This window comes from Pteropus vampyrus, unplaced genomic scaffold, assembly GCF_000151845.1.
Source record: "Pteropus vampyrus isolate Shadow unplaced genomic scaffold, Pvam_2.0 Scaffold131, whole genome shotgun sequence".
NCBI lineage: Eukaryota > Metazoa > Chordata > Mammalia > Chiroptera > Pteropodidae > Pteropus > Pteropus vampyrus.
In genome coordinates this window covers 251,516-264,336 of record NW_011888912.1, presented here as the reverse complement: position 1 = coordinate 264,336, position 12,821 = coordinate 251,516, and the positions used below count along the sequence as shown (strand labels likewise).

The window sequence follows — 12,821 nt, the reverse complement described above, 5'->3', positions numbered from 1 at the left end:
GAGAGAGGATGGGGGAGGCGGGCGGACGTGTAGGGAGGGAGAACACAGGAAATAGATGGGAGAACAGACTGGGGGAAACGGAACTGTCTGGCACCGTCCGGAGCACGTTGGAGACTGAAGATGGCGAAGGAAAAATGAGAACCGTCGTCGCGGCTGGTCGCCTTGTCCCCGGACACCTGGCGCGCCGTGCGGGCCTGCCGAGTCCATGCCCGCTCCGGCCTCGCTGCGTTATGCACTGTGCCGGGGGGGGGTCCCTTCTCCCCGAAACCCTGGCTTCCCTCCTCACTGCTCTCAAGTCTTAGGTCAACCGTCACCTTCGTCGTGATCTGTACCCCGACCACACCGATTACAGCGGAAGGGTCCTCGCCCGCACTCCCCAACCTCCCTTACGCAATTCTGTTTTATTTTCCAACGCTCGTCACCTTCCCACATCCTAAATAATTTATTGCATTTCTCATTTCGAGCTATTATTCTCCCCTCCCCCACTGGATGTTTAAGCATCACAAGAGCTTGGATTTTTCTTCGTTCTTTTGTTTTTGATTTTTGTATTTCATTCATCGCAAAAAGTCCCCGGCATGTAGTAGACATTCAACTAAATATTGGCTGAATAATTGGATTAATGAATTCTTCGGTCTGTTGGTCATGAAGTTCAACAGACTAAATTCTGGAGCAGATTACTTAGGATCTGTCCGTTGGTACATCTTGGAAGGCACCGTTGTCTTCCCGTTAATACTGTTCGGAATTATTAGTTCTAATAATAAATCGTACCGAATGGGCGTCTTATACTCTTCAAAGTGTTTTCCTGTTTGTAATTCTGCCCTAGTCTCATTTAGTACACTTACCAGTCATACGATTATTTAACCTTTGAAATGGAATGAAAAGAATTTATTTCTATTCCTTCACATACTTAAGTCTCTTAACTTAAGCGTTAAGCTGACCTACCTTATCCCCTCTTGTGATAGCAGTTTGTGTTTATACATAGCTGCTAACGGAACACCTCACTTTTAGCAGATGTCCATAAATATCTGATGATTTATTATAACGATTTAGTGTAGTTTTCACTGACCTGCCGAGGTTTACTGAGCATTTGTAAGATGACGTATTTAAATCAGACTCATTTTTTTTTAGCCCACAGCGTTATGTAGAAAGGAAATTTTAAAGATCCGTAAGAAATTAATAATATTTTTAAAGTAATTTTTTACTGTATTCAAATTTTTTCTTTAAGTTACTGAAGGTTTCTGATTCATTTGAAAACGTATTTTTCTCTAGCTCTCAAGACTTTAATTTTGTTAGATTCGTTATCTTTGTGCCCAAGAAGGGTTTTCTTATAGAAAACAAACATATGCAATATGGTAATTTTTCCTCCAGGCTGGTAAAAAAAATTGGGATGTGCAGATGTGTTTGTTGTAACGAGATTGTCGTGTTGGCACGAAAAATAACGCTCCGTCTTCCTCCTCCCTCATTCACACCACCGACCCCCAGAATGGTCTCTTTGGAGGTTTTTAAAAGAATTGACTCTTTCTTTTAAAATGACGTGAGAATCTTGAAATTTAATTAGCATCCTCCTCAGAGTTTTGGTAGACTGGTCGCCATTAAATATTTATGTAACATATGTCTAGACCACTGAAGGGGCTGGAACGCTGATTCATAGCACAACTTGTTTGGGGTTTTTAGATTGAATGCCAGATGCACCGACGTGAAGAACCAGAGCTGGGAAACTGTGAAAAGCATACGGTTTTCATCTCTTAGAGGAAAAATAGATTCCAATTGATCTACTGGCTGTATATTCAAGTTAATCTGTGAAGCCAATCAGAACAGATTCTTTATGTTTTTTGTAAAGAAGGTTGCCATCAAGTATATTCTTTATATTTTATTGCATGTTTAAAATATTCGTTTTCTATTTAATTGTATTTTAGAGATTGAGTAGTGAACATTCATGTTCATCCAATAATTTTGCTGACTGAAGTACATTTAAAATAACAGGTAATTTCTTTAAATGGACTCAACTTCCTATTAAAATGGTTATTTGCAAGTAAAAACCTTTGAAAAACCTAGTGACATCAGTATCAAAGAGAGTAAGCAGGAAGTTTTGTCACTTAAAAAAGTTTCTGTTGTAACCTGACACACCATTTTAGGGTCATGTCAGAAGGATGAACAAGATCCAGTTCTTGCAATTATTGATGATTTAGAGGAAATAATATTATTGATCATGAGAATTATATCTCTTCTTATTTAAATCAATTTTATCTATAATTTGTAATAGAATTATGGAATCCATACTATGGAACTGCATCTATGAATTTTTTTGAGATTTTTGCATGTTTAGTTCCAAGTTTTAATTTTCACTTTGGGAATAAAAAGCAAAATATTAAGATTTATATAAAAAGCATCATCTTAAAGCGCTTTTCATTTCTTTTAAAAATCTACTTTCAACCTAATTTTAAGTTCTTTCTGTAGCACTTCGATCGTTATTAACCGTGTTACTTGTCATTAGTTACAACACTGAACTAATTCTTTCAAAACTTAGGTCTTCCGGTTACCTAAAGATACACATTTACTAAATGATGTGGGCGGCTATTAATCAAGCAACAAGTCACAAGACATTATAAAGTCATAGCTTTTCCGACAGATAATATTTTTTTCGTTCAAAACGATTTCTATGCAACGGTAGCTAAGAACGTTTGGTGTTACTTACTATGGAATGCTCCAGAGTTATTAGAGTGATACGTGACCATGAACCAAATCTATTTGAGAAGAAAAAGCTGTTATTGAGTCAAAAATAGAAAAAGGAGTTGAGAAAACTGTTGCCTTTAGCATTCCTCGCCATTAATTCTACTTCTCAGCTCCTTTCTGAGTGTCTGTATTTACGTGTGTATATATAGAATACGTGTGTGTTCATGAAATCCATCTTTTATTTTAAGAGCCAACATCGCCATTAAGTATGCACGCCGATAAGTGTCTGGCTGTCGCTGACGGAGTTGTTTGCAAAAGCAGTGATAACACGTGGCATTTAACCAAGTGATTAATTTCTATTGGCTCAAATCACTAGTTTGATGACAAAGCAGCTACTCATCCTTGAAAATGCACAATCAGTAAATAGTTTGGGGATTTATCTCTTTTTAGACTTGAACTGCTCCACTCAAGCTAAAATAGATGGATTATTTCCAGTAAACACAAAATTGAAAACCTTTTAAAAAGTCCTGTAGTCTTAATCTTTTAAAGCAAATTAAGTCCTTTAAAAGGATGTCTTCGTTTGTTCTAGTTGTCAGTAATATATTACTTTAAATTTATCATTCCGCTTCACTTCAATATATTTTCAGAATGATACTTAGTCCATCAAATTCGATCACTTTAGTTTGATTTACAATGCCGTGTTGAAAATGTCTGCAAGTCAAATTTTGCAAGTATTTTAAACTGCTTTACTCAGAAATTAGCCATGTATTACATAAGATGCCAACATTATGTTACTACTTTTTATCTAAAAATGAAATGAATAAATCTATACGTTATAATTATTTAACTCTAAAACCATGTAAAGTATGTGACCTTTAGCATAGTTTCAGTATATGCGGTCTTTCAGCAAACATTCACTCACTGCAGACATTTTTCTAGGGATCGAAGATGCATACGTGAGAAAGGCAGCATCCTTCCTTCAGGGAGCTCAGAAATTAATAGAAAAGCTGATGATAATGGGGAAAAAATGGACTTATTATTTAACATTTAATCTGTGCCTACTATATAGGCACTTCCTATTATTTTAATTAACTCTCACAAAACCCCATCAGGTGTTTATCATTATTCCCATTTTACGGACAGAAAACAGAATCCCAGAGATGGCAGGTCGCCCGAGATCACCACACTAAGTGGCAGAGTCGTGATGCAGGCCTGTCCCACTGCAGACTCCATGCTCATTTTCATTTGTCCTGTTGGAAACTTGTGCATGCCAAGCATAACGAGGATACAAAAATGGGTAATCTACACTCCCTGCCCTCAGAGAGTTGTAATTTTTATGAGAGCAGCTCATACTCTTAAAAAAAAAAAAAAAAAAGCCGCAATTATATCCTTTTAGGCTATGTCTGTTTAAACTTGTCTTACCACATTTTTGGGTCAGAACCATTCCGTGATAATGAAAAGGCGGTTAAACCACATTTTGAACAGGAATGTCGATTCATTCGCCATTCTTTCTTAATTTTGGTCCGTAAGCGCTTTCTGTTTCCAGGTCGTACAACTGATGTAAGTTACTGCTATTAACTATTGTACGTTGCTGCCTGTGGGGTCCCGTCCCGTAAGGTTCCTCTCAACTGGTTTGTCCACTAACCATTTAGAGAACCAGGGCAGAGTGAGAATTTTTCAAAAGTCAGGCGACTTTATTTTATTTCAGCTAAATTTTAAATCTACAGGGTGGAAAAATTTGTGACCAGGATTCATTAATCCCGGGATGGAAATGAACATCTTGTGCTAACCCCCGAATCTTCGAGTCCGCCCTCCACACAGGTTTTAAATCTTTCCTGTGTCGCCCGCTGCCCCTCGTGAAGGGAGCCTTAAAGATGCGTCCCTTTCTCGTGACGGGGACACCTCGGGACACTCGGGATGTTTTTCATAATCCGAGAGAGACTGCAGATCAACAAAATAAAATAGCTCACTGGTCTCTACCTGGGCTTGGTCACAAGACAGTCACCAAGGGATAGTTTTCCAAATGCGGTGCCTGCAGCTCAGGATTCTGCTGTGCCGTGTGTGTGGGAACGGAGCGGGACAGGTGGAGCAGAAGATGGGGACACGCTCCAGGGGCTCGGCGTTTTGGGAGGGGTCTGCGGGCACCTTCGACAGCGGCCGTTTCCCACTCCAGCCTCTTCTTTCAGAAAGCTGAAAAATAGTGTCACGAGAAACCTGACACCAGCCCCGGTGGCCGCGACCACACGTGGCCCACACGTGGCCCGTCACCGCGGCGCTGGTCCGTAGGCCGGTGCTCCTGCAGGAGCCAGGGAGCCGCACTTAGCTCCTCCTGAAATGCTTAGAATGACCTGGTGCCCTCGCATCCTTCTGGATGTAATAGTTTAGATGAGGGGTGTGTTGTTTGTTTGTTTGCTTGTTTGTTTGTTTGCGTGAGGACAAAGTCAACCTCGCTAGTAGTAGAGTCCAACACTTCCCGGGTGCTTGCCGCGGCAGAGACTGCGCTAAGTGCATTTAATTTAAGGTGTGCAGCGACACCAGGAGGCAGACGCTGGCGACACGGGCCCGGTGGGGGAGGTCACAGCCCCTGGGCGCAAGGCCGGGCACGGAGCAAGCTGTCCTGGGTCCACTACTGCATTTCACGTTTCTCAAGGAAGTTAAGAGTCTGTGCTGTGAACATTTAGGACGTAACCGGTCAGCAGCTGGGTACTGAGCACCTGCTGTTTCCGCCGACTGAGAATTTTCTTGTCACGTGTATGTGTGGACACATTTGTGTGCAACTTATAGTCACATGAGTATCTTGGCTATCAGTAAAAATGTAATCCCATGAAAATGAACATATCCGACGCGTTCTGATTTCAGTTCATCGATGGCCGACTGGCAAAGCTGAACGCAGGAAGGGGCTTCTCTGATGTCTTCGAAGAAGAGATCACTTCCGGCGGCTTTTCTGGAGGTAAACCAATTCCAGTGTGACCTTCTGTTTTCTGAATGCCCATTAACTTGATCTCTGCACCTGCGTCTGCTGTAAGCTGCTCCATAAACAGCTTCTTTCTCCTAAACGTGCAATGTCTTAGATACATTTTTTCACCTTCTGAGAGCTATGGCATTAACTTACGTTGCCTGATATCGGTCGTCCAGGGCGTTAGGGGGTCTCCTGAGCTGGTCGTTGTTCGCTTGGATGCCTTCTTACTGTTATTACTGGACATAAATATCACAGAAATGCGATTAGTTTCTATCTTCCTGCCTCTCGTTCGGATTAATATTCTCTGCTAGAAAACAACTCGTGATGGCTGCTACCAAAACCGAAATTATAGTTGGAATAGTAGATTGTAACATAATCCAAAAAGAAAGGTTCGAAGGCCACGACTGCTTCCGTGTTTTTAAGAAAATGTGTTTATTCTAGCGGTCTTCACTTTTTCTTTTTTGCTCTGTGGGCCAGTGCAGCCTTAGGAAAAGATGGTCTTACATCTGTCATTGTGAAAGGCACCCTCTTAAAATAATGGAAGGAATCATATTATTTCATATGTGTGAAGCATCCATCAGGCAGTACCCCATTTTTATTTAATATAATTAACTTTAATATAATTAAACAATTCCATTGTTTCAAATGTAAATATTCATACAATGTTATAATTATCTAGGCAATTAGTGACATATCGACCGATATTTTGCACATCAGAATATAGTCCTGACTCTGGCAGAGGATTTTGTTAGAGTCTTTGAATTGTCCTATTCATTCATTCATTCATTCATTCATTCATTCACCTGGTATTTGCTGAGTATATATTATATACAAGGCACTGTTCTAGATTAAGGGGTGAACTAAACAAACACAAATCCCTGGTGTGTTCATTTTTACTTGGTACGGTAGTATTTTTTTCCACCTACCTGTAGGTTTAATTTGGAAAAAAAATTCTTTACTCCGTGTGAATAAACAGTTGCTAGAACTGAGAAATAAAACGTGTAAAGACAGCTACTACTAAGTGCTCATCTTCAGAGCTCCCCAAATTTAATTTTATTCCTAACTAAGATTTATTTTACACCATAAAAATATAAGACATTGAGGCAATTCATTCGTTAAACGAGGTACAAATGAGCTGAGGTGGACGTCGTCTGAGGTGAGTGCAGCGTTTCGTTGGAAGCCCTCGGCTTGGAGAAAAACTTGGTCGACTCGACTCAGCGAGTAGGCTGAGTGTGGGGTCTTTCAGCTCCTTGCTTTCCTCAGCTCATGGGTAAAAATTTTAAATTTTAGTTTCAATGGAACTTTTGTGTGAAAATAAGGCTTTTTTGCTTTTTAACTCAGACAAGCAAAATATTGTCAGCTCATAGACAAATTGCTTGAGGCATCTACTTGGTATTTACATAACTGCTGTCTCATTATCTTTATGACCTGTGGGGTTAGTATCTTCTGCGGAATTGAAGATGACATCTCGTGACAGTAATGGAGGAGAACTATGATCCTTTCGTATAGTTAAACTCCACAGTCTTAACCGTTGGTTAAGATTAATTAACTATTGGTCCAGATTCCTCTGTAGCAGAGTAGAAGGTAGGCGGCTTTTCTGGTGGGAGGTGGGGTAGGGTCACTAAAAATTTCCCCTCTAGGTCTTATTGTCTGAAAAAAAAAAGAATGTTGATCACCGGTTGGCATCTGACTTACAGACTGCTGCCTTTCAGGACAACTTAACACCAACCACTTCCGTTGTTTTTCCTCAAAATGAAAAAGGTTTTGAATTCTTATCTTAATGGGGGGAAGGCAGTCATGACCCTAAAGGAAAGCAGAATTCAGCCAGTATTAATTTTCGTAGGTTTAGCAAGAAGGTACATTAAAAAATGTATCATGCCTGGCCGTCAGGTATCATTTTTTAATTATTCTATTTTAGGTTAGTATCCTAGAGATATGTAGAGATCATTTGTAGAAGGAAATAAAGCAAAATTCATTATGATTTGAAACAAAAGGAAGAATAACCTAATAAAAGTTAATAACGATCTTGTAAGTGAGGATGTATATATACGGTTTCAAAATAGCTCCTAGAGGCCAGCCCCTAACATTTGTCACCCAGACCGCATTTGCAAGAAAGAACATGTCGAACCGTTTGTTCTTCTGAGCAGTAACCCGTTAAAAGAACTTTGTCGTTTCTTTCATAGTTACAGCGATAATTCTAATAACTCTTCACACTTACTGAATATCGATCGGTGTGGTAGAAGCTCTCATGAGAGCTCTACAAACACCATCTCATTTAATCCTCACAGCACCCCGAGAGAGACTTGGTTCACCTCATTTTCACGAGGGCAGTTACGTCAGTATTTCACTCAAGGTCACACAGCTAACCTCTGGACTTAACGTACGGCTCTGCTTGGCCTCGAAGCTCTCGCTTCCATAACCATGACACCTGGCTTTCTTAGGGTACGGGGTCTTCTTAATCAGAAGACTTTCAGGACACATTTGCAGTGCTCGAGCTGCTCTACTCTGATTGGATAAAAGTAAAACTCCTGTCTCTTTTGAGTGTCTGTTGAAGATTATTTTCCACACACAAAGGCCTCAGAAAGATCACTGTAGGAGAAATCGGCATTCGCTAAAATGAAAGAAAAAGTACGTTCCTCTAAGCAAAAATAATTAGGAAATTTCGGAAAAGCATCCACCATCGCCCCTTTCGATAACGTTGTCCCGGCAACTTGATTCCTACTGTATTTGTTGCTAATACACACGGTGATAATAAAATGAAGGGGACTCTGGTGGCCTTTAGGATTATAGTGGCTCTGATTCAGAATGGACCGTGCTGGACCGTCACACACAGGACGTGTAATTCACATTAGGTGAACACAAACACAGGTCTACAAAAATGCAGCTAAGCAACGTCGAGTAGTGAAGACCAATTTTTTTTTTTTCCCTAAAATTTTTTATTTAAATCTGCTTCCTAGTATCTAAACTTTGAAAAGGAGAAGCATTTTCAGATTGGTGTTCTGGACGTGTGTGCTCGCTCTCCAGGAACAGCGTCTGTTTCTTCATTAGTTTTTTGATATAATCTCATCGGTTTTATATTTACTTAATTCTTTTTTTTTTTACTGACTTAAGGTAGCAAAGGAATCGGAAGCGGTGGTAGGTAATCGTCAGTTTCAGTGATATTCTTCTGGCCTCACCGAACAATTTAGAATAATCTACTTTTTTGGATAGGTAACTACAAATTACTGGAATTTAAACAAATACGTTTTAGCAGTCTTTGGACAGATGAGAGAAAGATATTTTGTCCTGGAGCATGAGAAAATCGTTTGTCTGATTAACAAGACAATATGAAGAATTTCCCCAATAATGCTTATTATTCCCATAATCCGGTAGTTTAATAGAAGGACTCAGGGATTTTTTCTTTTTCTTTTTTGGCATTCAGATTCATTTTTAAGAAGAAAAAGAGCCTTTAAAAAAAAATGTTTTCAAAGAATAATGCGCTTGTCTCATAAATGTTGTAGAAATGAAAACCTTCAATCTTAAAAGCACTAAACTTAAAGAGACAGGTACCCTTTAATCATTTTTTGACAGGAGTCTACCTAAAGGGTACCACGTGTTTCCTGTCCTTCTTAAGCAGTTTATTTAGGGGCTTCCTGGTTGATCCTGCACTGCAAAGCTCCAGATTGCTAGTGGTGATTATCTGACTCAACTGTTTCTTCTCGAGGTTTGGGCGTTGAGCAGCCCCTTTTCCTGTTACTTTGCAATTATACGGAAGAACTCTGTATATCACTTAAGGTTCATCACATTTATTCAGCAGTCTGAAGAGGTAGAATTTCAGAGTGGAAGGACCAAGAATGAACCAAGAATTAAAATACCGAGATTTGCTATCTTTATGAACTTGGGCAAATAAGGGGTCACTTCAGAAACTCAGTGTCTTCCTTCGGCAGGTTATTTATAATAATAACCATCACTTACAGTGTGTCCATGATGTGACAGGGACTGTACCGGCCAGATTGAGGTCCGAGTCCCAAATCACACCGCTCACAGCATATGATGGGGCCTGAACTCTGATCCCCTGGACACCAAAGCCACTTCCTTCTCGCCAGACTGTGCTACCCGTGACAATGCCTGCTTTGCCATTTTTTAAAGCAGAAAAAGTACAAGTCAGTGTAACGTAGGTAAAAATATTTTGTGAGCTGTAAAGAGTTGAGTATGAGCTGAATGTGATCTTATATGTCATATCCCAATAAACGGAAAAGGAGGAGGAGATGATCTGTTTTAGCGATTCTTGGTACCAAACAGTCTCTGAGTAGCTGTCGGGACTTTGTTTTTGAAGCATTTTAACCCACCAAGAAGGTAGATCAACTCTAAGCAAAGTCAGTTGATGGAAAACATAAGCTTAGATTAGTTGCATGGCTCTATTTTTATTTGTCACCTTCTGATATAATCTGATTGACAAAATTACCGTGTGGGGAGATGAATGTACGGTTATTAGTTTCATGAGAGCTGGTTTTGCCAACATCCGCGCTTTCTAATAACCACGACGCTCTGTAGACTGAAAGCTGCATTCGCTTCACGTTTCCCTGGGCATCTTTCCAGTTTGGATTCGCAGCTAGAGAAAATTTTCAAACTACAACTGCAGTTCAATTGCACTGAAATAAAAGTGGCTATCAATGGTCATTTTAACAACCGTAGAATAATCTTTTTTTTTTTTTTTTGTCCTCAGGGTTCTTTGCATTTCTAAATTCCATTCTGGTTTTTTATTTTCCTATTTACTCAAAATATCATTTAGAAATTGCACAAAAGAGGCGAAACTTTTACAAAACAACATAGACAGAAAACGCTGAAAAATTAGATTAAGAGACATGGGAATTTTGGCTTGCACAAGAGAGGTTATATTTTCTGAAGATAATATTCAAACAAAAGGTGATGGACTACTTTAACATATTAGCTTCACATGTGAGCAAAGAGAGAGTGTGTATTTTTAAAAATGGTAATTACCGTGTCCCTAAGAATTAGAGCTATTTATTAATTCTTTTACATTGCAGATAAATAAAATTTGCTTACTAAAATCTTGGAAGTGCTAGTTCTTGAGGAATGTAGCTTTATGGCTTTGTCATCAAATATGCCTGACATCTTATTTTTATATATTCCAGGGAACCCGAGGTCATATCAACAGTGGGTGCACACAGTCAAGGTAATGATAACGCTTCGACGTTTCTTCTTTCATTCTAGATGAACTGTGTTTGGTGAAAGTATGTTTATTGGCGATATTTGAAATGTTCGTATATTTCCTTCCATTTAAAAATTTTTATGCTCGTAGTTTCTCGATAGTCATAAATATAATTTTAAAATGGAAAGCCTTTGTCTGGAGATAAATGGCTTGTTTTGAAAAGCAAGGTTTCACTGTCACCTTGTGTTACATTCCAGAACAAGGAATTAGGTGGAATAGTAGGATTGGATGGGTATTTTTATCATTTCTGATAATGCGTTTTGGTAATATGATTTTTTAAATATCAAACTCTCTTCCACAAATTGAGACTTTATTGCCCAACATTAAATAGTTAATTAACAATTAAATGTATTCCTTTTTCATTAAGCTTTATATATATATATATATATATATATATATATATATATATATATATATATATATATATATATATATATACCTATTACTGGTCATATTGCCCAAGTCTGCCTAAACTGCAAAGATGAAATGCTTTTTAAATGGTGATTACACCGACCTAAACAAAAACAGAGTAGAATGTGGACATTTTGTGTGATATTACTGTGGTATATAAAAGCCCGAAAACACTGAACGTGAAATAATTTTCGTAGGTCTTTGTTTAACTTGCGCGTAAAGCTCTTTTTCTATTCTATTACCGATGCTTTGTTTTCAGGAAAATCGGGCCCCCAAATTTTGGAAATAAGTTTCTGTTTTTCGTTTGCAGAAAGGAGGCGCACTGTTCAACTCCGCAGTCACCAAAGCATCTCCCGCAGTACGGACAGCATATAAGTTCGTAAGTTGTCTTTTGATGTTTGAAACTTCTACTGATAAAATTTTACATTTTCCCAGTTGTTAGACATGTAAGTCTCGAGTATTTTTTATTTTCCTTTTAAAAAAGATTTTTAAAATTTAGAGTCAATATTGACCAAAGGAAATTCAAATATTAAAATGATATCATTTTATAGAGAGGATATTTTATTTCTATGATCTAAAGACGGTCCCTCATTTTATTTCAAATCTACTAGCCACATTGTGCGCTCAGATCGAAATAGTCCATGAGGAAGTGCCATTTTTTAAGATTTGTTTCTTTCATCTGACACCATATCTGAAATTCTTACTGTATACTTGAGGCTCTTACTGTATACTTATTGTTTATTTAAAAAACAAAACAAAACAAAACAAAAACCCCAGAAAACTATGACCTGTTGTCCTTCCACAAAGATGCTTTGACTCTCCGTATTTAAAATTCTTCATCGATTCTCCATGGCTTATAGCAGAACAACAGTAACAACAACAATAGCAACAGCAATAAATAAATAATTCACAAGATGAAATCTCTTTCCTGTGATAACAAAGACCCTCGAGACCTGGCTCCTCCTGTGTCCTGGTCCATCTTGGGGCATCTTTATCTCTAATATTAGGCCAGAAGCTTCTTGAGGGAGGAGCTGATGGGTTGGTATTCAAAAAAGTTCTTTAAATTCAATAGGTTATATATATTCTATATTTCTGGAAAATATCCAGGGCGGTAGTTTCGATTGTATGAGAATCTGCCTTCAAAGGCTTTCTTTTAAAGGAACCGATGTGATTAAATTAATAAAAGAATAATATATGGTGATACAGTTAGAACTTATTTTCTTGACTTTCGATTTGGTATATGTGTAGCCACCATTTCTGTTCTAAAACATCTGTTTCAAAGATGACATTTTATAGAGAAGCTAATCTACAGAGTGGATTCAAAAATACACAGAAACGGACTCATAGATATAGAGGACAAACTGCTGGTCGCCAGACGGGAGAGGGAAGGGGAGCTGGGTAGAAAAGGTGAAGGATTAAGAAGTACAAATTGCCAGTTACAGAACAGCCATGGGGATGTAAAGTACAGCATAGGGAGTGTGATCAACAGTATTGTAGTAACTATGTATGGTGTCAGATGGTACTAGACTTATCAGGGTGATCACATAGCAAGGTGTATAAATGTCT

At 38.6% G+C, this 12,821-nt stretch overlaps 1 protein-coding gene across 1 annotated transcript in view; it reads left to right on the top strand.

Moving 5' to 3' along the window:
* DENND1B (DENN domain containing 1B) overlaps positions 1-12,821 on the top strand; it is a gene marked incomplete at its 5' end in the record, with an annotated part of 131,915 nt that overhangs the window by 84,159 nt on the left and 34,935 nt on the right. The window contains 3 exons of the mRNA XM_023534765.1: positions 5,533-5,623; positions 10,768-10,808; positions 11,566-11,634. Coding sequence (XP_023390533.1) covers positions 5,533-5,623; positions 10,768-10,808; positions 11,566-11,634 — 201 coding nt within the window. The remainder of the gene's footprint in view (positions 1-5,532; positions 5,624-10,767; positions 10,809-11,565; positions 11,635-12,821) is intronic.